The sequence below is a fragment of the Lichenostomus cassidix genome, unplaced genomic scaffold, assembly GCF_008360975.1.
Source record: "Lichenostomus cassidix isolate B80296 unplaced genomic scaffold, HeHo_3.0 HiC_scaffold_36, whole genome shotgun sequence".
Lineage (NCBI taxonomy): Eukaryota > Metazoa > Chordata > Aves > Passeriformes > Meliphagidae > Lichenostomus > Lichenostomus cassidix.
Window position 1 is genome coordinate 1362008 of NW_028147270.1, and position 25501 is coordinate 1387508.

Consider the following 25501-nt stretch of genomic DNA (forward strand, 5'->3'; position numbering starts at 1 on the left):
CCGCGGTGGGCGTGTCTCCCCTGACTCCGCCCCTTTCCTCCCCAGGCGCCGGCTGCCCCGCCCCCAGCCCAGGCCCCGCCCCCGCCCCTCCCCCCATCGACCAGCCCAGCCAATCCTGGTGAGCCGCGGGGGGGCGGGGCCGGGCCAGCCACGCCCCTTTCCCCTGACCACGCCCCTTCCTCCCCAAGCCACGCCCCCTCCATCCTCCAAACCCCCATTTCCCCTCCCCCACCCCTGTGGGCGTGGCCAAGCCAAGCCACGCCCATCTCCTCACCCACCAAGCCACGCCCCCGAGTGGGTGTGGCCGGCGGGGGAGGGGCGTGGCCTGACCAATAAAAACTCTCCATCCGAAAGGCTCCGCCCACTTCTTCATTTCCGGGTGGGTTGGGATTGGCTGGGGGAGGAGTGGGCGGGGCCGAGCGGCGATGACGTCATAGCCACGCCCAGCGGGAGTTTCGCCAAATTTGGGAAGTTTTGGCCCAAAATTGAGGATTTTCGACCCAAAATTTGGGGATTTTCCCACTAAAACTGACTTTTTTTGGATCCCAAATTGATGATTTTCCATAAAATTTCCATAAAATTGATAAATTTCCACAAAATCCACAATTTTCCATTAAAACACTTATTTCTGCCCAAAATCACCTTTTTTTGCCTCAAAATCTCTTTTTTTCTCCCAAAATTACACTTTTTTTCCCAAAATTCCTTTTTTTTCCCCAAAAAATCTGGGATTTGCCCAAAATTCCTTCTTTTCCCCCAAAAAATTTCGGAATTTTTTATTTTCTGAGGTTTTGGATTTTTGTCCAAAATTTCACTTTTTTTTTTCTTGGAAATTCTTTTGGTTTTTCTTCTCAAATTTCTGTTTTTCACCCCAAAATCTCTGAGATGCTCTGCGGTCACTCAGTGGTCACTCGGTGGTCACTCTGTGGTCACTCAGTGGTCACTCCAGGAAGTCGATGCCCAGTGGTCACTCAGTGGTCAGTTGGTAACTCAGTGGCGACTCAGTGGTCACTCTGGTCACTCAGCGGTCACTCCAGGAAGTTGATCCTTAGTGGTCACTTAGTGGGTCAGTTGGTCACTCAGTGATCACTTAAGGTCACTCAGTGGTCACTCCAGGAAGCTGATGCCCAGTGGTCACCCAGTGGTCACTCAAGCAGGTTGATGACCAACTCATCATCTCTATCCAGGGAAGCATCACTTGGTGGTCACTCAGCAGTCACTGGTCACTCAGTGGTCACTCAGTGGTCACTCAGTGGTCACTCAGGATCACTCCGTGGTCAGTTGATCACTCAGTGGTCACTCGGTGGTCACTCTGGGGTCACTCAGTGGTCACTCCAGGAAGTTGATACCCAGCGGTCACTCAGCGGTCACTCAGTGGTCACTCAGTGGCCAGGTGGTCACTCAGGCAGGTTGATAACCAACTCATCATCTCCATCCAGGGGCTCATTGCTCAGTGGTCACTCCGTGGTCACTCAGTGGTCACTCAGTGGTCACTCGGGTAGGTCGATGACCAGCTCACACTCAGTGGCCACTCAGCGGTCAGTTGATCACTTGGGCAGGTCGATGACCAGCTCATTGTCTCGGTGGTCACTCAGTGGTCACTCAGTGGTCGGTTGGTCACTCACTGGTCACTCAGCAATCACTGGTCACTCACTGGTCACTGGGGCAGGTCGATGACCAGCTCATTGTCTCTGTCCAGTGGGTCATCGCTCAGTCGTCACTCAGTGGTCACTCGGCAGTCAATGATCACTCACTGGTAAATCTGGTCACTCAGTGATCACTGGTCACTCAGCGGTCAGTTGGTCACTCAGTGGTCACTCGATGGTCACTCAGCGGTCACTGGTCACTCAGTGGTCATTCAGCAGTCACTGGTCACTGTGGTCACTCAGCAGTCACTGGTCACTCAGTGGACACTCAGCAGTCACTGGTCACTCACTGGTTACTCTGGTCACTCAGTGGTCACTGGTCACTCACTGGTCACTCACTGGTCACTCAGTGGTCACTCAGGCAGGTCGATGACCAGCTCGTCGTCTCCGTCCAGCGGGTCGTCGCTCCCCTCCCCCTCCCCAGGGTCGCTCAGCAGTCGCCGCGGCAACGTGGGCGGGACGGGGGGAGGGGCGGGGCTGGGCGTGGCCAGCGCGGGGGGCGTGGCCAGCGCCGGGGGGAGGGGCGAGCCGGGGCCACGCCCCCTGCCGGGCTCCGCCCCTCCCCCACCCCCCGGGAAGGGCAGAGAGGGGGGAGGGGCGAGCTGGGGGGAGGGGGAGGAGAGAGGTCAGTGTGACCTTTGACCCGCAGTGACCGCCAAGCCCCGCCCACGGTGGCCCCGCCCACTTTAGCCCCCATTTGACCACACCCCCGTTAGCCCCTCCCCAACTGACCACACTCTCCCAAGCTGACCACACCCACTTTAACCCCACCCTAGTTAACCACGCCCATTTTAGTCCCTCCCATACTGACCATGCCCACTCTAGTCCCTCTACCACACTGACCACACCCACTTTAGCCCCTCCCATCACTAACCACACCCACTTTAGCCCCTCCCACACTGACCATGCCCCTTTAGCCCCGCCTGCTCTAGCCATGCCCACTTTAGCCACTCCCACACACTGACCACACCCACTTTAGCCCCCGATTGACCACCCCCACTTTAGCCCCTCCCCCACAAACCACGCCCACTTTAGCCCCTCCCCCAACTGATCACACCCCCTTAAGCTCCTCCCACACAGACCACACACATTTGGCTCCTCCCCAAAATTGTCACACCCACTTTAGCCCCTCCCCCACACTAACCACACCCATTTAGTCCCTCCCCAACTGACCACACCCCTTTAGCCCCTCCCACACTGACCACGCCCACTTTTGAGCTCCTCCCACCCTGACCACGCCCACTCTAGCCCCTCCCCAATTGACCACACCCCTCCCACATTGACCACATCCCCTTTTAGCCCCTTCCACACTGACCACACCCCTCAGACCACACCCACCTTAGCGCCTCCCCCACATTGACCACACCCACTTTAACCACTCCCCAGTTAACCACACCCACTTTAGCTCCCCCACATTGACCACACCCACTTTAGCCCCTCCCCCAATTAAACCCATACCACACCCACATTAGCCCCTCTCACACCCCCTTTAGCCCCTCCCCGATTGGCCACACCCCTCAAACACTGACCACGCCCACTTTAGCCCCTCCCCAATTGGCCACACCCCTCCCACACTGACCACGCCCACTTCAGCACCGCCCATGTTGACCACACCCCCTTTACCCCCCACATTGACCACACCCGCTTTAGCTCCTCCAATTGACCACACCCCAAAAACCACTGACCACGCCCCCTTTAGCCCCTCCTCTAACTGGCCACACCCACTTTAGCCCCTCCCTCACGTGACCACACCCACTTTAGCGCCTTCCAGATTGACCACACCCCTCCTCTACTGACCACCCCCATTTTAGCCCCACCCACATTGACCACAACCTTCTCACACTGACCACGCCCACTTTAGCTCCTCTCATACTGACCACGCCCACTCTGGCCCCTCCCCCAAAGGAACCACACCTCCTAGCCCCTCCCACACTCCTGTAGCCCCTCCCACACGGACCACACCCACCTTGGCTCCACCCACACTGACCACGCCCACTTTAGCCCCTCCCCAATTGACCACACCCCTCAAAACACTGATCACACCCACTTTTAGCCCCTCCCACACTGGCCACACCCACTCTAGCCCCAATAGCCACACCCCCTTTAAGCCCCTCCCCCCTCTGACCACACCCCCTTTAACCCCTCCCACACTGACCACACTTTTTTAGCCCCTCCCACATTGACCACACCCACTTCACCCCATCCCCCAATTGGCCACACCCCTTAAGCCCTGACCACACCCACTTTAACCCCTCCCACACTGACCACACCCACTTTAACCCCTCCCACACTGACCCCGCCCCCTTAGCCCCGCCCCCTCACCTGTCCCCGCCTCCCCTTGCTGCGCCGGGCGGGGGAGGGGCGCGGCCTGGCCCCGCCCTGCGGGGGGAGGGGCGGGAAAGGCGCCGGGAAGGAGCTGTAGGTCGGCGACGCCATCTTGGCGGGAAACAAAGGGGGCGTGGTCACTTCCGGGGCCGGCCACGCCCCGCTTTATGCAAATGAGGGGGAGGGGCTTGCGGGACTCACCAGGTAGGGGGAGGAGCCAAAGCCGGCGGGGGGAGGGGAGGGAGAGCGGCGCCTGCGGGGGAGGGGAGAGGGTTGGCCACGCCCACTTCCGGCGGCGGCCATCTTGGATTTAAACCCTACTTTCGGCGGCCATCTTGGATTTGGACCCCATAATGGATCCCCATTGGTGGATAAGCTCCGCCCACTTTCCGGAAGTGGCTGTGTTGGAGCCACGCCCACTTCCGGTGGCGGCCATGTTGGATGCCTATTGATTTCTAAGCTCCGCCCACTCCCTGAAGTGGCTAATTGAGACCCACTTCCGGTGGGAGCCACGGCCACTTCCGCTGGCCTCCATATTGGATTTTTCACCCATGAGATTCTCATTAGTGTTTAAGCTCCACCCACTTCTGGCGGCCATCTTGAATCCCCACCTACTCCTGGCAGCCATCTTGAAACTACTCCTGGCAGCCATCTTGAAGCCCCGCCCACCCCCAGCAGCCATCTTGAAACCACACCCATGGCAGCCATCTTGAGATCGCGCCCACTCTTGGCAGCCATTTTGAATCCCCACCCACTCCTGTCAGCCATCTTGAAACTCCCTCACCTAGCAGCCATCTTGAAACCACACTCCAGGCAGCCATCTTGAAGCCCCACCCACCCCCGCCGGCCATCTTGAAACCCCATCCATGGCAGCCATCTTGCCCTGATCACCTCTCGGCTAGCATTGGCTCCACCCCCTTGGCCGCCATCTTTAAACCACATATCTACTCCTGTCAGCCATTTTGAAACCCCCGGCGGCCATCTTGCCTCCTCACCGCTTGACTGGCAGTGGCTCCGCCCCCTTGGCCGCCATCTTGAAACCCCACGTACTCTCGGCAGCCATCTTGAAACTACATCTACTCCCCATCAGCCATCCTGAAACTACTCCTGTCAGCCATCTTGAAGCCCCGCCCACAATGGCAGCCATCTTGAAATCCCACATATTCCTGGCAGCCATCTTGAAACCCCACCAGCTCCCAGCAGCCATCTTGAAACCACTCCAGGCAGCCACCTTGAAGCCCCACCCACCCCAGCGGCCATCTTGAATCTCCCGTCCTGTCAGCCATCTTGAAACTACTGCCAGCAGCCATCTTGAAAACACCCCTGGCGGCCATCTTGAAGCTCCGCCCACCCCTGGCGGCCATCTTGCCCCGCTCACCTCTCGGCTGGCATTGGCTCCACCCCCTTGGCCGCCATCTTGACACCCCACCAGCTCCTGTCAGCCATCTTGAAACGACTCCAGGCAGCCATCTTGTAGCCTCACCCACCCCCGGCGGCCATCTTGCCCCCCTCACCTCTTGGCGGGCGCTGGCTCCGCCCCCTTGGCCGCCTCCCCGTCGCTGTTGTCCGACGACGCCGTCGCCTCCGAGTCTGGGGGGGGAGGGGAGGGTGAGCAGGGTGGGGGAGGGGAGGTCAGGGGGTGGAGGAGGGGAGGTCAGGGTCAGGGGTTGTTGACCTTTGACCCCCCAAAGGTCACCTGAGGAATCATCGTCGACGTTTTCGTACTGCAGGAGTCGGTCGAGGAGGAAACTGGGGAGAAAAATGGGAATTTTGGTCATTTTTTGATGTTTTGTTTTATTTTCTAGTTATTTTTAGTTGTTTTTTAAAGTTTTTATTCACTACTGTTTTTAATTTTTTTACTTTTTATCATTATTATTTTATTGTCACAATTTATTTTACTTATTTTTGTTATTTTCATTGTTAAAAAACTGTAATGTTAAAAATCCAATTATTAGTTTAATAGTTGCTTTAAAGTTATTAATTATTAGTTTACTAATTAGTTTAAAAACACAATTGATTAGTTTATCTTAAAGTTACAAATAATTTGGTTTTAAGATTTAGAGTTAAAATAAAGGGGATTATTGGGGGAAATTTGGGGAATTTTATTGCCATAAATTTATACATTTCAAAATAAAAACATAAATAATTTTTGTATATAATGATATTAATTTATTTTGTTATTATACAAAGAACACTTTTAGGGTTCAAAACAAAAAACCAGAAATTTCTAGGTAATTTTTGGAAACTTTATCATTATAAAATGACAAAAATATAAAACATAAAAGTATATTTAGTTTCTTTCATTGTTATGAAAAAACAATTCCAAAATTCAAATTAAAAAAAAAGAGAATTTTTAGGGTAAATTTTCGGAGTTTTATTATAAAATTACATTTCTAAAAATATAAAAATATAAAAATATATTATTTGTTTTATTATGATAAAAAAGGAATTTTAGGGCTCAGAGAAAAAAAAAGAATATTTGGCAGAAATTTTGGAAAATTTACTGTTGCAAAATTATATAGAAAATGTTATAAATATAAATATAAAAATTAAAAATATCTAAAACCAGAAAAACAAATTATTCACTTCATTATTATAATAAAGCCAATTTTAGAGTTAAAACAAAAAAAATTGAATTTTTGGGGTGAATTTTGCAAATTTTAATATTACAAAATTCCACATATAAAACCCATAACCACATTATTTATTAATTTATTATTTTAAAAATATTTTAGGCTTTAAAAGTAAAAAAAATTTGAATTTTTGGGGTGAATTTTGTAAATTTTAATATTATAAAAGTCCATACTTATAACGGAACCTTATTATTTATAATTAATTATCAACCACCTTATTTATTTATAATTTCTAAACTATTTTAGACAAAAAAATATTTTACACAAAAAAAATCGAATTTTTGGGGTAAATTTTGCCAATTTTAACACTATAACATTCAATATACAATAACACAGAAAACATTTCTATTTTTAAATTCTTTCAGGCTTTAAAAGACCAAAAAAAAAGGAATTTTTGGAGTAAATTTTGCCAATTTTAACCTTATAAAATTTGATCCATAAAAATACATAAAACATTTTTATTTTAAAATTATTTTAGGGTTTAAAACACAAAAAAATTGAATTTTTGGGGTGAATTTGGCAATTTTTAATGTTATAAAATTCAATATATAACACTCTGTAACCACATTATTGAATTATTATTTTAAAATTATTTTAGGGTTTAAAGAACAAAAAAAAATTGAATTTTTGGGCTGAATTTGGCAATTTTTATTACAAAATTCCATATACAAAAATAAAAAACCACATTTTTTACTTATTATTTTAAAAATTATTTTAGGGTTTAAAAGACCAAAAAAAATCGGAATTTTTGGGGTGAATTTTAGGAATTTCCATACCTTTTATCCCTGGAAACCTTCAGCAATTTCCTCTGAGCTCTTCTCAGCTCCTCCTGGAAACATTCCTGTTCCTGTGGGCGTGGCCAAAAATTATGTTAATTATGCTAATTATGTTAATTATGTGATGTTAATTATGCTAATTAAGGGTTAAAATATCACCTGAAAAATTCAAACCCAAAATTTGGGGTTTTTTCCCCCAAAAATTTGGGATTTAAAGAGGTTTTTTGACCCAAAATTTGGATTTTTTTCACCCAAGTTTGCTCATTTTTCAGTCAATTGTTGAGGATTTTGCATCAATTTTGGGGTTTTAATCTCAAAATTGTTATTTCTAGATTTATGTATTTATTATAAAAATATTTCTCTATATTATATTTATGTTTTATATTTTTAACATTAATTTTCATATTATTATTTAATACTTTAATTGATAATTAATATTTAAATTATTAAATTTCACTTCCATATTCCAAAATCGTCATTTTTCCTAAATTCCTTTTTTATTCCCCAAATATGATTTAATTCTCAAAATTACAATTCAGTTCCAAAATTACAATTTTCCCCAAATTTCCTCAATTTTTTTTCCCCACAAAATGATATTTTATGACCAAAATTCAGATTTTTCCCCATAAAATTTGAAGTTTTTTTCCACTAAACTACGAAAATTTTCCACTGGATTTATTTATTATTTAATTATTATTTATTCAACACTTATTTATTATTTATTCCAAAATGGTGAGAAATTCCCCCAAAAATTACAAATTTGGGCTTTTTTTGGCCACAAAATTCAATGTTTTCCCCTCAAAATTTGAGTTTAATCCCCAAATTTGACTCTTTTTCCCGCAAAATGTGGATTTTTCCCTCCCAAAATTTGACTTTTTCCCCCCAAATTTCTGCTTTTCTCCCCAAAAATTAATCATTTTTCAATTCTTTGCTTTCCTTTCCTCAAAAAAAAAAAAATTAAACCAAAATCTTTTCGTTTTCCTAATGCAAAATTAACTTTTCCCCTCAAAATTCATCTTTTTCCTTTAAAATTTGCCTTTTTCCCTAAAAAAATCACCTTTTTCCCCCCCAAATTCAATATTTTCCCCTCAAAATCCACTTTTTTCCCAATAAAAATCTCTTTTTCCCCTCAAAAATCCACTTTATCCCACAAAATTTACCTTTTTCCAAAATTCAGTTTTCGAAATCCACTTTTCCCCCAAATCACCCTTTTCTCCCTCAAAAATTCACTTTTCCCCTCACAATTCTTCCTCATTTTCCCCAAATCCACTTTTTCGCCCCAAAAATTCACCTTTTTCCCCCCAAAACCCCCAATTTTCCCTCAAAAATCCCCAAATTTTCCCACACAAAGCCAAACTTTTCCTCAAAAATTCACTTTTTTTGCCCCCAAAATCCCCAAATCACCTTTTTCCCTCAAAAATCCACCTTTTTCCCAAAAATTCACCTTTTTCCCCCCAAAAATCCCAATTTTTCCCCCAAAAATCTCAAATTTTCCCAAAACCCCCCAAATTTCCCCAAAAATCCCATTTTCCCCATTTTCCCCTCACGTAAAGCTGAACTTTTCCCCAAAAATTCACTTCTTTGACCCCAAAACCCCCAAATTTCCCCAAATCACCTTTTTTTCACCTCAAAAGTTCACTTTTTCCCCTCAAAAATCCACTTTTTTCCCCACAAAATGCCAATTTTTCCCCCAAAACCCCCAAATTTCCCCAAAATCCCATTTTCCCCATTTTCCCCTCACATAAAGCCAAACTTTTCCTCAAAAATCCACTTTTTTGCCCCCAAACTTCCCCCAAAAATCCCCAAATTTCCCCAAATCACCCATTTTTTCCCCTCAAAAATTCACTTTGTCCCCTCAAAAATCCACTTTTTCCCATCAGAAATCCACTTTTTCCTCAAAAATTCACCTTTTTTCCCATCAAAACTCCCGGTTTTCCCCTCAAAAATCCCAATTTTTTGCCCCAAAACCCCCAAATTTTCCCAAAAATCCCCAAATTTTCCCCAAAGTCCCAATTTTCCCCATTTTTCCTCATATAAAGCAGAAGTTTTCCTCACAAACCCACTTTTTCCCCCAAACCTCCAAATTTCCCCAAAATCACTTTTTTTCCCTCAAAATTCACTTTTCCCCTCAGGAACTCACTTTTCCCACTCAAAATTCACTTTTCCAAAAATCCCAAATTTCCCCCAAAACCCCCAAATTATCCCCCAAAACCCCCCAAAGTTCCCCAAACCCCCAAATTTTCCTCAAAATCCCATTTTTCCCTCACATAAAGCCAAAATTTTCCTCAAAACTTCACTTTTTTCCCCCAAAAATCCCCAAATTTCCCCCAAATCACCCTTTTTTCCCTCAAAATTCCACTTTTTTCCCCTCAAAACTCCCATTTTCCCCAAATCCCCAATTTCCCCAAATTCCCATTTTTCCCCAAATCCCAAATTTCCCCAAATTCCCCAAATTTTCCCCAAACATCCCATTTCATTTTTCCTCACATAAACCGAACTTTTCTTCAAAAGCTCACTTTTTTGCCCCCAAAACACCAAAATTTCTCCCAAAACCCCCAAATTTCCCCAAAATCCCTCTTTTTTTTCCCCTCGAAAATTCACTTTTTTCCCTCAGAAATCCACTTTTTTCCTCAAAAATTCACCTTTTTCCTCTCAAAACTCCAATTTTTTCCCAAAACCCCCCAAATTTCCCTCAAAAATCCCCAATTTTCCTCCCAAAATCCCCAATTTCCCCTCACGTAAAGCAGAACTTTTCCTCAAAAATTCACCTTTTTCCCCCCAAATCCACTTTTTCGCCTCAAAATTAATATTTTTCTCCAAAAATTCACCCTTTTTTCCCCAAAAACACCCAAATTTCCCCCCAAAACCCCCCAAATTTCCCCCAAAATCCCCGTTTTTCCCCCAAAAAATTCCCCTTTTCCCCTCAAAATCCCTATTTTTTCCCACTTTTCCCCTCAAAATTCAACTTTTTTCCCTCAAAATTCACTTTTTCCCCCTAAAAATCCTTCTTTCTCCTCTCAAAATCCCTATTTTTCCCCCGAAAATCTCCTTTTTCTCCTCAAAATTTCACTTTTTCCCCTCAAAAATCCACTTTTTCCCCCCAAAATACCCATTTTTACCCTCAAAAATCCCAATTTTTCCCCAAAAAACCCCCAAATTTCCCTCAAAAACCCCATTTTCCGTCACATAACGCCGAACTTTTCCTCCAAAATTCACTTTTTTGCCCCTCAAAACCCCCAAATTTCCCCAAAAATCCCCAAATTTCCCCCAAATCACCCTTTTTTCTCCTCAGAAATCCACTTTTTCCCCCCAAAATTCACCTTTTTTCTCCTCAAAACTCCCATTTTCCCCCAAAATGCCCATTTTTCCCCAAAAATTCACCTTTTTTCCCCCTCAAATCCCCAAATTTCCCCCAAATCACCCTTTTTTCCCCTCAAATTTCACTTTTTCCTCACAATTCTCCTTCATTTTCCCCAAATCCACTTTTTTCGCCATCAAAACTCCCAATTTTTTGCCACAAAACCCCCAAATTCCCCCCAAATTTCCCCAAAAACCCCCAAATTTCCCCAAAACTCCCAAATTTTCCCCATTTTTCCCTCACGTAAAGCAGCAGTTTCAATCTCCGCTTCAAGGCTCGGCAGCGCCGCTTGTAGCCGCCGCCATCTTCCCCCGCGCCGTTCATGGCCGACAAGCCCCGCCCTCCTCCTCGCCTCCCATTGGCTGCGCCTTTCCCGCGCCGCGCCCTGATTGGCTAATTCCCCAGAAGTCCCTCCCTCCATCTCCGGGTCATTCTCGCAATCTGATTGGCTGTGAGCTTCATCTCCCGCCTTTCCTGGTTTTCTATTGGTTAGCTTTCCGCAATGCTAAAATCTGATTGGACTAAAATTCTGTCTGTCAGTTTCGCGCCGTATTTCCCGCCTTTCCTCGCCTCCTATTGGCTCAGCGGTTTCGCCCCGCCTCTCCTCGCTTCCTATTGGCTGATTGACCTCCAAGCCGCGTTCTGATTGGTTCTTCTCGCCGCTATTCTCTTCCGTATTTGCATTCCGCTTTACTTCGCTCCTATTGGCTGAGCGAGCTTAGCCCCGCCCTCCCCTCGCTCTGATTGGTCAAAATAACTAATTCCACCTCCTCCTCATTCCTATTGGCTGATTCACTTCCGGCTTCATGTCCCGCCTTTCCTATTGGTTCTAACCGCTCGACCCGCGCTCTGACGTCACTTCCGCGCTGTGGTTTCACTTCCGGGTGGAAGCCACGCCCACCGCGGCAAGATGGCGGCGCCGAGCGGCGGGGAAAGGTGAGGGGAGGGGGAGGGGAGGCTGGGGAGACCCCCCGAGGCCACGCCCCGATTGGCCACGCCCCTTGAAGCGGCCACGCCCCGATTGGCCACGCCCCTTTTCCCATTCCAGGGCGGTTTTCCCGGGAAAAGGCGGCGCGGGACCGGAAGTGGGCGTGGCGAGAGGAGGACACGCCCCCAAGATGGCGCCCCCTGGCGGAGGGGAGGAGGAGGAGGAGAAATTGGGGAAAAATGAGGAAGAAATGGGAAAAAATGGGAGAAAAAAGGAGAAAATCGAGAGTGAGGAAGAGGAGGAGAAAAATGGGGGAAAAGAGGAAAAATTCGGGAAAAATGAGAGAAAAATGAGGAAAATTGAGAGTGAGGAAGAGGAAGAGGAGGAGGAAGAAGAAAGAGAGAAAAATGAGGAAAAAAATGGGGAAAATGAGGAAAAAATTGGGAAAAATGAGGTGAAAATGAGAAAAATTGAAAGTGAGGAAGAGGAGGAGGAGGAAGAAGAGGAAAAAAAGGAGAAAAATAGGAAAAAAGAGGAAAAAATGGGGAAAATTGTGGTGAAAAAGAGGAAAATTGAGAGTGAGGAAGGGGAGGAGGAAGAGGAGGAAAAAAATGGGGAAAAAGAGAAAAAAATGGGGAAAAATGAGGTGAAAAAGAGGAAAATTGAGAGTGAGGAAGAGGAGGAGGAAGAGGAGAGGAAGAAAAATGAGGAGAGAATGAGAAAAAATGGGAAAAAAGAAGAAAAAATGGGAAAAAATGGGAGAAAAAAGAGGAAAATTGAGAGTGAGGAAGAGGAGGAGGAAGAGGAAGAGGAGGAGGAAGAGGAGGAAAAAAAGGAAAAAAATGGGAAAAAAGAGGAAAAAATCGGGAAAAATGACAGAAAAATGAGGAAAATTGAGTTTGAGGAGGAAGAGGAGGAAGAAGAGGAAGAAGAGGAGGAGGAAGAAGAGGAAAAAGAGGAAAAAATTGGGAAAATTGGGATAAAAAGAAGAAAATCCGAAAATGAGGAAGAGGAAGAAGAGGAGAGGAAGAAAAATAAGGAAAGAAACAGGAAAAATGAGGAAAAAATTGGAAAAAATGTGAGAAAAAAGAGGAAAATTGAGAGTGAAGAGGATGAGGAGGATGAAGATGAGGAGGAAGAAGAAAATTCCCAGAAAAACGTGAAAAAAATGGGAAAAAATGAGCAAAAAACTGGAAAAAATGAGCAAAAAATGGGAAAAAAAGGGAAAAAAGAAGAAACTGAGAGTGAGGAAGAGGAGGAGGAGGAGGAAAGGCAGAAAAATAAGGAAAAAAAGGGGGAAAAAGAGGAAAAAATCAGAAAAAATCTGAAAAAAAAGAGGAAAATTGAGAGTGAAGAGGATGAGGAGGATGAAGATGAGGAGGAAGAAGAAAATTCCCCGAAAAACGTGAAAAAAACGGGAAAAAATGAGCAAGAAACGGGGAAAAATGAGCAAAAAACGGGGAAAAAAGGGAAAAAGGAAGAAACTGAGAGTGAGGAAGAAGAGGAGGAGGAAGAAGAAGAAAATTCCCAGAAAAATGGGAAAAAAACAGGAAAAAATGAGCAAAAAATGGGAAAAAACTGGAAAAAAGAAGAAACTGAGAGTGAGGAAGAGGAGGAGGAGGAAGAGGAGGAAGAAAATTCCCCAAAAAAAAAGGGGAAAAAAACAGGAAAAAACGAGCAAAAAACGGGAAAAAATGAGCAAAAAACGGGGAAAAATGAGCAAAAAACGGGGAAAAAAGGGAAAAAGGAAGAAACTGAGAGTGAGGAAGAAGAGGAGGAGGAAGAGGAAGAGGAAGATGAAGATGAAGAAGAAAATTCCCAGAAAAACGGGAAAAAAATGGGAAAAAATGAGCAAAAAACGGGAAAAAAAGGGAAAAAAGAAGAAACGGAGAGCGAGGAAGAAGAGGAGGAGGAAGAGGAAGAGGAAGATGAAGATGAAGAAGAAAATTCCCGAAAAAACGTGAAAAAAACAGGAAAAAATGAGCAAAAAATGGGAAAGAATGAGCAAAAAATGGGAAAAAAAGGGAAAAAGGAAGAAACTGAGAGTGAGGAAGAGGAGGAGGAGGAAGAGAAGGAAGAAAATTCCCAGAAAAACGTGAAAAAAACGGGAAAAAATGAGCAAAAAACGGGAAAAAATGAGCAAAAAACGGGAAAAAATGAGCAAAAAACGGGAAAAAAAGGGAAAAAGGAAGAAACTGAGAGTGAGGAAGAAGAGGAGGAGGAAGAAGAAGAAAGTTCCCAGAAAAATGGGAAAAAAACAGGAAAAAATGAGCAAAAAATGGGAAAAAACTGGAAAAAAGAAGAAACTGAGAGTGAGGAAGAGGAGGAGGAAGAGGAGGAAGAAAATTCCCAGAAAAATGGGAAAAAAACAGGAAAAAATGAGCAAAAAATGGAGAAAAATGAGCAAAAAACGGGAAAAAATGAGCAAAAAATGGGAAAAAAAGGGAAAAAGGAAGAAACTGAGAGTGAGGAAGAAGAGGAGGAGGAAGAAGAAGAAAGTTCCCAGAAAAATGGGAAAAAAACAGGAAAAAATGAGCAAAAAATGGGAAAAAACTGGAAAAAAGAAGAAACTGAGAGTGAGGAAGAGGAGGAGGAGGAAGAGGAGGAAGAAAATTCCCCAAAAAACGGGAAAAAAACAGGAAAAAATGAGCAAAAAACGGGAAAAAATGAGCAAAAAACGGGAAAAAATGAGCAAAAAACAGGAAAAAATGAGCAAAAAACGGGAAAAAATGAGCAAAAAATGGGAAAAAACTGGAAAAAAGAAGAAACGGAGAGCGAGGAAGAGGAGGAGGAGGAAGAAGAAGAAAATTCCCAGAAAAATGGGAAAAAAACAGGAAAAAATGAGCAAAAAATGGAGAAAAATGAGCAAAAAATGGGAAAAAATGAGCAAAAAACGGGAAAAAAAGGGAAAAAAGAAGCAACGGAGAGCGAGGAAGAGGATGAGGAAGAAGAGGAGGAGGAAAAAGCTGGAAAATCCCGGAAAATTCCCCAAAAAAAGGCGGAAAGTTCCGGATCGGAGTCGGAAGATTCGGAGGATTTGCCGCTGGCGGAATTGGCGGGAAAATGGCGGAAAAGGGAGAAGGAGGAGAAGAAAGGGAAGAGGAAGAGGAAGGAGGAGGAAGAGCAGTGGAGGTCTGGGAAGGTGAATTTTGGGGATTTTTGGGGGATTTTGGGGGAATTTGGGGGAATTTTAGGGTTTCTGAAGTTTTGGGGAGATTTAGGGATTTTGGGGAGAATTTGGGGTTTTGGGGATTTTGGGGAATTTTGGTGTTTTGAAATTTGGGGATTTTTGGGGATTTTGGGGAATTTTGGTGTTTCTGAAATTTGGGGAATTTTGGGGGTTTTGGGGATTTTGACAATTTTGGGGGAATTTTGGGGATTTTGGGGGTTTGGGGGATTTTTTAAATTTTGGGTTTTTTGGGGAATTTTGAAAATTTTTGGGATTTTGAGGGAATTTGGGGAAGAATTTGGGGGAATTTTGGGGTTTCGATGTATTTCGGGGGAGATTTTGGGATTTGGATAGATTTTCATGGGATTTGGGGGGATTTTTGGGAATGTATGTGGGGGGAATTTGGGAGATTTTTGGGTTTTTTTAGACCACACCCCTTCCCCAAACCACGCCCCCTTCTTACAAACCACGCCTCCTTTCCACAAGCCCCGCCCCTAATCAAAGTCCCACCCCTTTTCTCTAAGCCACGCCCCTTTAAGCCACGCCCCTTTCTCCAACCCAACCACTCCCCTTTCCCCTAAACCCCGCCTATTTCCCCAAAGCCACGCCCCTTTCTCCAAGCCACGCCCCTTTCCCAAAAAGCCACGCCCCTTTCTCCCATACCACGCCCCTTTTCTTTAAGCCACGCCCCCTCCCAACCCCTGCCCCAAGCCAAGCCACGCCCCCTACCCACAAGCCACGCCCCTTTCCCTCAAGCCCCACCCATCACAAACCACGCCCCCTTCCCAAAACCACGCCCCTATCCCCATAACCCCATCCCATTTCCCAGGCCCTGCCCTCTCCCCCAAACCACGCCCCTTTTCCCAAGCCACGCCCCTTCCCCAAACCCTAATTTCCCAAACCACGCCCCTTTCCCTACCCCACGCCCCCTAACCCAAGCCCCGCCCCATTTTCTCTAAGCCCCACCCCCTAAGCCAAGCCCCGCCCCCAGGACCCCCCGCGATTGGCGCGGCTGAAGCGATACCTCCGAGCCGCTGGGGGGCGCCCTAACTACAAGCGGCTCCTGGGGCAGTGCAGCACGCTGGGCCAGGCCATAGAGGCGCTGAGGGCGGCGCTGAGGGAGATGGGGCTGGAAGGTAAGAAATTGGGGGATTTTTGGGGTTTTTTTGGGAGGATTTGGGGGGATTTTGGGGGGTTTGAGGTGGATTTGTTGGGATTTTGAGGCTCTCGGGTGGGTCTGCGTGAGGTTGAGACTCAGTGGTTAACAGGAATTTGGGGACTTTGGGGGAATTTGGAGGAAATTCTGAGGGGATTTTTGGGATTTTTGGGAAGACTGGGATTGATTTGAGAGGATTTCGGGGGAATTTGAAGGGTTTGAGGTGGATTTTTGGGGATTTTTTGGGGATTTTGAGGCTCTCCGTGAGGTGAGACTCAATGGTACTGCGGGATTTGGCGATTTTTTGGGAATTTTGAGGAAGTTCTGAGGGGATTTTGGCGGGATTTTGGGGAAATTGGGATTTTGAGGGAGTTTGGGATGGATTTGAGTGGATTTGAGAGGATTTTGGGTGATTTTGAGGGAATTTTAGGGGTTTTGGAGCCCTCAGGGGTCCATGAGTGAGGTGAGACTCGGTAGTAGAGACAATTGGGGATTTTTAGGGAATTTTGGGGGATTTGGGGAGAATTCTGAGGGGATTTTGGGGGGATTTGGGATTTTGATGGAGTTTGGGGTGGATTTGAGAGGAATTTGGGGGAATTTTGGGGGAATTTGAGGCGATTTTAGGGGAATTTTTGGGATTTTATGGCTCTCGTGTGACTCTCTGTGAGGTGAGACTCAACGGCACTGTGGGATTTGGGGATTTTTAGGGAATTTTGGGGAAATTCTAAGGGGATTTTGGGGAGAATTTGGATGTATTTGGGATTTAGATGGAGTTTGGGGTGGACTTGAGGAAGTTTGATGTGGATTTGAGTGGAAATTGGGTAATTTTGGGGTGATTTTGAGGGAGTTTGGGTGAACTTGAGTGGATTTTGAGTCCCTGAGGGCAGCGCTGAGGGACATGGGGCTGGAAAGTAAGAAATTTGGGGATTTTTGAGGTTTTTTGGGGGATTTTGGGGGAGTTCGAGGGGTTTGGGGTGGATTTGGGGTGGATTTGAGGTGATTTTGGGGGAATTTTAGGGGTTTTGGAGCCCTCAGGGGTCCCTGCGTGAGGTGAGACTCGATGGTACTGCAGGATTTGGGGATTTTTAGGGAATTTTGGGGGAATTCTGAGGGGATTTTGGGGGAATTTTGGGGATTTTGAGGGAGTTTGGGGTGGAATTGAGTGGATTTGGGGGAATTTGAGGGGTTTGAGGTGGATTTTTGGGGATTTTGAGGCTCTCCGTGAGGTGAGACTCAATGGTACTGTGGGATTTGGGGATTTTAGGGAATTTTGGAGAAATTCTGAGGGGATTTTGGGGAATTTTGCGATTTTTAGGAAGACTAGGATGGATTTGGGGGAATTTTGAGGGAGTTTGATGTGGATTTAAGAGGATTTTGGGGGAATTTTACGGGTTTTGGAGCCCTCGGGGGTCCCCGAGTGAGGTGAGACTCGATAGTAGACAATTGGGGATTTTTAGGGAATTTTGGGGGATTTGGGGAGAATTCTGAGGGGATTTTGGGGGGATTTGGGATTTTGATGGAGTTTGGGGTGGATTTGGGAGGAATTTGGGGGAATTTTGGGTGAATTTGAGGCGATTTTGGGGGAATTTTTGGGGATTTTGAGACTCTCGGGTGACTCTCCGTGAGGCGAGACTCAATGGTTCTGTGGGATTTGGGGATTTTTAGGGAATTTTGGGGAAATTCTGAGGGGATTTTGGGGGAATTTTGGGGATTTGGGATTTAGAGGGAGTTTGGAGTGGATTGGGGAGGATTTGAGAGGAATTTGGGACAATTTTGGGTGAATTTTTGGGGATTTTGAGGCCCTCAGGGGATCCTCTGGGAGGTGAGACTCAATGGAAATGTGGAATTTTGGGGATTTTTAGGGAATTCTGAGAGGATTTTGGGGGATTTTTTTGTGATTTGGAGAGAATTCTGAGGGGATTTTGAGAGAATGTGTTGGATTTTGGGATTTTTTGGGGATTTGGAGGAAATTCTGAGGAGATTTTGGGGAAATTTTGGCGATTTTTGGGATTTTTTGGGGATTTTAGGAGAATTCTGAGGAAAATTTGGGGATTTTTGGATTTTTTTGGGATTTGGAAGAAATTCTGAGGAGATTTTGGGGGAATTTGTTGGATTTTGGGATTTTTTGGGGATTTTTACGGAATTTTAGGAGAATTCTGAAGGGATTTTGGGGATTTTTTTGGTATTTGGGAGAATTCTGAGGGGATTTTGGGGGAATTTTGGGGATTTTGGGGATTTTTTAGGGATTTGGAGAGAATTCTGAGGAGATTTTGGGGATTTTTGGGATTTTTTTTGGGTTTGGAGAGAATTCTGAGGGGATTTTGGGGAATTTTGGGGATTTTTTTGGGATTTGGAGGAAATTCTGAGGGGATTTTGGGGAATTTTGGGGAAATTTGAGATTTTGGGAAAGGCTGGAATGAATTTAAAGGATTTAAAAGCATTAAAATATTTTTCGATATTAAGAATATTGAAAGAATATTTTTAATATTTTTAAAATTTGTTTAATTTAACTTTTAAATTAACTAATTACTTTAATTTCTTTAAATTTAATTTATTTAAATCTAATTTCTTTTAACAGATTATTTAATTTCATTTAATTTTTTAAAATTTTTAAAATATTATCAAAACACGAAATATTTCAAATCCAAAAAATAAATTTCATTAAACATTTCAACAACACAAAACTCAATTTTGGGGCCAAAATTCTCATTTTTTTCTGCTAATTCCACAATTTTCATTATCATCCCAACATCCAAATCTCAATTTCCCATTTTTTGGGATAATTTAAAATATTTTTGAATAATTTTAGAATTTTAAGGAAGAAATTTAAATCCTAACGTCTCATTTTTAGCTCATTTTTGGCTCATTTTTCCTCATTTTTCACCCCAAAAACTCCATTTTTTCACCAAACCCCAAAACCCCCAAATTTTGGGGAATATTTTGGTGATTTTTTGGGGATTTTTTTCCATTTCCAGGAACTCCTTCTTTAGCCAAATGTCACAAATTAAGACAAATTCGGGAAGAAAAAGCAGAACTTGAAGCTCTTGATGTTTCCAACATCCTCCCAGGTAAGTTTGATCCCAAAAAACCCCAAATTTTCCCCCAAAAAACCCTCAAATTTAAAAAAAAAACACCAAATTTTCAAAAAAACCACTCAAATTCTCCCAGAATTTAAAAAAATTTCCCTGAATTTCCCCAAATTTTAATAATTTTCTCCAAATTTTCCCAAATTTTCAAAAATTTCCCCCAATTTTTCTCCCCAAATTTTAAAATTTCCCCCAAAATTTCAAAAAATTTCCCAAATTTTCCCAAAATTTCTCAAAATTTTGCAAATTTTCCCCAAATTTTCCCCTAAAATTTTAAAATTTTCCCAAAATTTCCCAAATTCTCCCAAAAATTAAAAATTTTCCCCAAATTTCCCCAAATTTCTTTATTTTCCCCAAATTCCCCAAATTTTCTCATTTTTGCCCCAAATTTCCCCAAATTTTTCCCAATTTTTTCCCAAATTTTTCCCAATTTTTTCCCAAATTTTAAAATTTAAAAAATTTTCCCAAAATTTTCAAATTTTCCCAAAATATCTCCAAAATTAAAAATTTTCCCAAAATTTTCTCAAATTAAAAATATTTCCCCAAATTTTCCCAAATTTCCAAAATTTAAAAAAATTTCCCAAAATTTTAAAAATTTTCCCAAAAATTTCCTGAATTTTTCCCCAAATTTTAATGAATTCCCAAATTTCCTAAAATTTCCCCAAAATTTTCAAAATTAAAAAATTTTCCCCAAATTATCCCAAATTTTTAAAATTTCCAAATTTTCCAAAATTTTTTAAATTTTCCCAAAATTTTCTCAAAATTCTCCCAAAAAATTACAAATTTCCCCAAATTCAACCCAAATTTCCCCCAAATTTTAAAAATTTTCCTAAATTTTCCCCAAATTTTCCCCAAATTTTACACAAAATTTTAAAAATTTTCCCAAAATTTCCCCAAATTTAAAAAATTTTCCCAAATTCTAAAAAATTCTAAAAAATTTTCCCTAAATTTTCCCAAAATTTTAACAATTTTTCCCTAATTTTCCCCAAATTTTAAAAAATTTCCCCAAATTTCCCTCAAATTTTCCCAAACTTTAAAAATCTTCTCCAAATTTTGCCCAAATTTTAAAATTTTCCCAAAATTTTCCCCCAATTTCCCCAAACTTTCCCAAAAATTTCTCAAAAATGAAAAAAAATTTCCCAAAATTTCCCAAAATGTCCCAAAATTCTCCCAAAAATTAAAAAATTTTCTTCAAATTTCCCCAATTTTCCTTAAATTTCCCCAAATTTCCCCCAAATTTCCCCAAATTTCCCCAAATTTCCCAAAATTTTCAAAATTAATTTCTATTTTTTCCCTTCCAGCTCGCTCTCGTCGCCAAAACTCCCAAAATTTGCCCAAAATTCCCCCAAATTCTCCTCCTGATTGGTCCAAACTGAAAGGAATTGTTAGTTCTGACAGTGAGTGAGAAAATTGGAATTTTCTCCCAAAAAAATCTCCTTTTTTCCCCAAAAATCCTCAAAAGTTTCCCAAAAAAATCTCAATTTTTCACAATAAACTTCAATTTTTCACAAAAAAATCTCAGTTTTTTAATGAAAAACCTCAATTTTTTCCCTAAAAACCTCAATTTTTCCCAAAAAATCTCCATTTATCCCCAAAAAAATCTCATTTTTCCCAAAAAATCTCAATTTTTTCCCCAAAAAAATCTCAATTTTCCCCAAAAAATCTCCTTTTTTCCCCAAAATCCTCAAAAGTTTCCCCAAAAAATCTCAATTTTTCACAATAAACTTCAATTTTTCACAAAAAAATCTGTTTTTTAATGAAAAACCTCAATTTTTTCCCTAAAAACCTCAATTGTTCCCAAAAAATCTCAATTTTTCCCAAAAAAATCTAATTTTTTCCCAAAAAACCTCAATTTTTCCCAAAAAATCCATTTATCCCCAAAAATCTCAATTTTTCCCAAAAAATCTCAATTTTTCCCAAAAACCTTAAATTTTCCCAAAAAAATCTCAATTTTTCCCCAAAAACTTCAATTTTTCAAAAAAAATCTCAATTTTTCCCAAAAAATCTCAATTTTTTAATGAAAAACCTCAATTTTTCCCCAAAAATCCCAATTTTTCCCCAAAATCCTCAAAAGTTTCCCAAAAAAATATCAATTTTTCACAATAAACTTCAATTTTTCACAAAAAATCTCAATTCTTTCAAAAAAATCTCAATTTGTTAATGAAAAACTTCAATTTTTTCCCTAAAAACCTCAATTTTTCCCAAAAAAATCTCAATTTCCCCCAAAATCCTCAAAAGTTTCCCCAAAAAAATCTCAATTTTTCCCAAAAAATCTCAATTTTCCCCAAAAACCTCAATTTTTCCCAAAAAAATCTGAATTTTTCCCCAAAATCCTCAAAAGTTTCCCAAAAAAATCTCAATTTTTCCCAAAAAATCTCAATTTTTCCTCAAAAGTTTCCCAAAAAATCTCAATTTTTCCCAAAAACCTTAAATGTTTCCCAAAAAAATATCAATTTTTCATTAAAAACTTCAATTTTTCAAAAAAAATCTCAATTCTTTCAAAAAAAAATCTTAATTTTCCCCAAAAACCTCAATTTTTCCCCAAAAATCCCAATTTTTCCCCAAAATCCTCAAAAGTTTCCCCAAAAAAATCTCACTTTTTCCCAAACAATCTCAATTTTTCCTCAAAAGTTTCCCAAAAAATCTCAATTTTTCCCAAAAACCTTAAATGTTTCCCAAAAAATCTCAATTTTTCCCAAAAAAATCTCAATTTTCCCCAAAATCTTTAAAAGTTTCCCCAAAAAATCTCAATTTTTCCCAAAAAAATCTCTTTTTTTCCCAAAACCCTCAATTTTATTCCTAAAAATCTCAATTTGTTCCCAAAAAAAATTTCAATTTTTCCCCAGAAAACCTCAATTTTTTCTCATAAAAATTTCAATTTTATTCCCAAAAAAATCTCAATTTTTCCCCCAAAAAATCTCAATTTTTCCCCAAAAAATCTGAATTTTTCCCCAAAATCCTCAAGTTTCCCAAAAAATTCATTTTTCCCACCTCAATTTTTCCTCAAAGTTTCCCCAAAAAATCTCAATTTTTCCCAAACCTCAAATGTTTCCCAAAAATCTCAATTTTTCCCAAAATTTCCATTTTAACAAAAACTTCAATTTTTTCCCTAAAATCTCAATTTTTTAACAAAAAAATTTATTTCAAAAAAATCTTATTTTTTCATGAAAAACCTTTTTCCCCAAAATATCTCAATTTTTTCTCAAACAACCTCAATTTTATTGCAAAAAAATCTCAATTTTATTCCCAAAAAATCTCCATTTTCCCCAAAAAGTCTCAAATTTTTCCCAAAAATCTCAATTTTTTAATGAAAAAACTCAATTTATTTCTAAAAAAATCTCCTTTTTTCCTCAAAAACCTCATTTTTTCCTAAAAAATCTCCATTTATTCCCAAAAACAAAATCTCAATTTATTCCCAAAAAACTTCAATTTTCTTTCATAAAAATTTCAATTTTATTCCCAAAAAATCTCAATTTTTTCCCAAAAAACCTCAATTTTTCCTGAAAAATCTCCATTTTTTTCCCAAAAAATCTCAATTTTCCCCAAAAAATCTTAATTTTATCCCAAAAAATCACCCAAAATTCCAATTTTTTCCAGGTTTTTTTTTTTTTTCGCTTCATTTTTCCCCAAAAATCTCAATTTATTCCCAAAAAATCTCTATTTCTTCCAAAAAACCTCAATTTTTCCCAAAAACCTCCATTTTTTTCCCAAAAAAATCTCATTTTCTTCCCAAAAAATCTCAATTCCAAAAATGCTCATTTTTTCCAAAAAAATCTCAATTTTCTCCCAAAAAATCACCAAAAATTCCCAAAAAATCCAAATTTTCTCCCCAAAAAAATCTCAATTTTATTCCAAAAAGTCCCAATTTTTTCCCCAAAAAATCTCCATTTTCTCCCAAAAAATCTCCATTTTTTTCCTGAAAAAATCTCAATTTTTTCTCAAAAAATCTCAATTTTTCTCCCCAAAAAAATAAAAAAAAATGTCAATTTTTTCCCCAAAAACCTCAATTTATTCCCAAAAAATCTCAATTTTTTAATGAAAAACCTCAATTTATTTCCAAAAAAATCTCAATTTGTCCCCAAAAATCACAAATTTTCCTCAAAAAATCTATTTTTCCCCAAAAAAATCTCAATTTTTTTCCCCAAAAAATCACCAAAAATCTCAATTTTTCCCCAAAAAATCACCCAAAATTCTGATTTTTTTTCCAAAAATCAACAAAAATTTTAAAAAATCTCAATTTTTCCCAAAAAATCACCAAAATCTCAATTTTCTCCCAAAAATCACCAAAAATTCTGATTTTTTCCCACAATTTTAAAATTTATTTTATTTCAATATTTTCTGTGTCTCAGGAAGATTCCCTGAGATCTTTTGGAGTTTCCAGAATTCTCATTTTCCTCAGGAAAATAATCCAAATTTCTTCCCCAAAAAATCTCCAAAAATTCCCAAAAAATTAACTTTCTCCCAAAAATCCAAATTTTTTCCCAAAAAATCACAAAAATTCAATATTTTCCCCCAAAAATCCCAATATTTCCCAAAAAAAACACAAAAAACAACCAAAAACCCCAATTTTTTCCCAAAAAATCACCAAAAATTCCCAAAAATCTCAATATTCCCAAAAAATCACAAAAAATCTCAATTTTTTCCAATTTTTTTAAAATTTTTCCCAAAAAGTCACCAAAAATTCTTGAAAAATCTCAATTTTCTCCCAAAAAATCCCATTTTTTCCCCAAAAAATCACCAAAAATCCCAATTTTTTCCCAAAAAATCACCAAAAATTTCCATTTTTTTTGGGATTTTTTCCCAAATTTTTTATTTTTATTTTATCTCAATATTTCCTGTGCCTCAGGAAGATTCCCTGAGATCTTTTGGAATTTCCCGAATTCTCATTTTCCTCAGGAAAATAATCTTTTCCAGTTCTCAGGATTTGCTCTTCCAGCTTTTTGTGTCTTTTCATGTCTGACAGAACTTTGTCCAAACGAGCTTCGCGCTTCTGACCTCGGGGGGCACCTGGGAAAGAGAAATTTGGGAATTTAGAATTTTTGGGAATTTTTTGGGATTTTTGGGATTTTTTTTTTATTTTTTTCTGATTTTTTCTGATTTTTTAAGGATTTTTCTGATTTTTAAGGATTTTTCTTGATTTTTAAAGGATTTTTTCCTGATTTTTTTCCGATTCTTTTCTGATTTTTTTCTGATTTTTTTTTTTTTAAAATTTTTTTCGAATTTTTCTATTTTTTCAGAATTTCTTCTCATTTTTCTGTTTTTTTTCGGATTTTTTCCTGATTTTTTTGGATTTTTTTTCTGATTTTTAAGGATTTTTCTGATTTTTAAAGGATTTTTTTTCTAATTTTTAAGGATTTTTCTGATTTTTAAAGGCATTTTTTCTGATTTTTTTAATTTTTGAGATTTTTAAAGATTTTTTCCTGATTTTTTTAGGGATTTTTGGGGTTTTTTGGGAATTTTTCCTGATTTTTTTCTGATTTTTTTAGGGATTTTTGGGGGATTTTTGGGATTTTTTTCTGATTTTTTTCTGATTTTTTCCTGATTTTTTAGGGATTTTTTGGGGAATTTTTCCTGAATTTTTTAGAATTTTTGGGGATTTTTCCGATTTTTTTAAAAATTTTTTTAGGGGTTTTTGAGGATTTTTTAAGGAATTTTTCAGGTTTTTTTCGGGTTTTTCGGGGATTTTTGGGGTTTAAGAATTTTTTGGGATTTTTTGGGGTTTCTTTGGGGTTTTTTTGATTTTTAGGCATTTTTTAAGACTTTTTGGGGATTTTTTTCTGATTATTTTCAAATTTTTTAGGATTTTTTAAAAAAAAATTTGGGGATTTTTAAGGATTTTTGTTGGATTTTTTTGGGTTTTTGGGGATTTTAAAGAACTTTGTCCAAACGAGCTTCTCCTTTCTGACCTCGGGGGGCACCTGGGAAAATAAAAAATTTGGGAATTAGAAATTTGGGATTTTTTTGGGGATTTTTTTGAGGATTTGATTTAGGATCCATTTTAGGATTTACTGGGAATTTTTCAGGATTTTTTGAGGATTTTTTGGGGAATTTTTTGGGATTTTTTGGAGATTTTTTGGAGATTTTTTGGGGATTTTTTGGGATTTTTTGGGGAATTTTTTGGGAATTTTAGGGGATTTTTTTGAGGATTTTTGGATTTTTTAATTCTTTTGGGATTTTTCGGGGCTTTTTTATTTTTAATTTTAATTTTTGGGGATTTATTGAGATTTTTTAAAAGATTTTTTAGCATTTTGTGGGTTTTTAAAAAATTTTTTTTTGGTTTTTTAATTTTTAAGGATTTTTTTCCGATTTTTTTCTGACTTTTTTCACTTTTTTTGGGGTTTTTTTGGGGATTTTCAAGAACTTTGTCCAAACGAGTTTCTTGTTTCTGACCTCGAGGGGCACCTGGGAAAGAGAAATTTGGGAATTT

At 40.4% G+C, this 25501-nt stretch overlaps 2 protein-coding genes across 5 annotated transcripts; one reads left to right on the forward strand and one right to left on the reverse strand.

The window, feature by feature from the left end:
* Positions 1-604: 604 nt before the first annotated feature.
* LOC146423799 (INO80 complex subunit E-like) lies at positions 605-11069 on the reverse strand. Of its 4 annotated transcripts, none has more exons than XR_014847281.1 (8): positions 10979-11069; positions 7378-7448; positions 5665-5717; positions 5483-5558; positions 4170-4221; positions 3966-4079; positions 1768-2245; positions 605-920 (listed from the first exon to the last, which is right to left on the reverse strand). XR_014847281.1 is itself a non-coding variant. In XM_085044516.1 (8 exons), exons 1-7 carry the CDS (start codon positions 11057-11059, stop codon positions 1997-1999), a joined length of 696 nt encoding a protein of 231 aa, XP_084900642.1. In that variant the 5' UTR covers positions 11060-11069; the 3' UTR covers positions 605-920; positions 1972-1996. The 4 variants fall into 4 exon arrangements, 3 of the variants coding, with proteins under 3 accessions (XP_084900642.1, XP_084900643.1, XP_084900644.1); XM_085044516.1 differs by having other exon boundaries at positions 1972-2245; XM_085044517.1 differs by lacking the exon at positions 605-920 and adding an exon at positions 1397-1556 and having other exon boundaries at positions 2009-2245.
* Positions 11070-11569: 500 nt separating this feature from the next.
* On the forward strand, positions 11570-20585 carry LOC146423800 (uncharacterized). Its single transcript, XM_085044473.1, has 5 exons — positions 11570-11671; positions 11784-14805; positions 15824-15968; positions 18964-19056; positions 20376-20585. The coding sequence occupies exons 1-5, from the start codon at positions 11646-11648 to the stop codon at positions 20477-20479; spliced, it is 3390 nt and encodes a 1129-aa protein (XP_084900599.1). The 5' UTR covers positions 11570-11645; the 3' UTR covers positions 20480-20585.
* The last annotated feature ends 4916 nt before the right edge of the window (positions 20586-25501 follow it).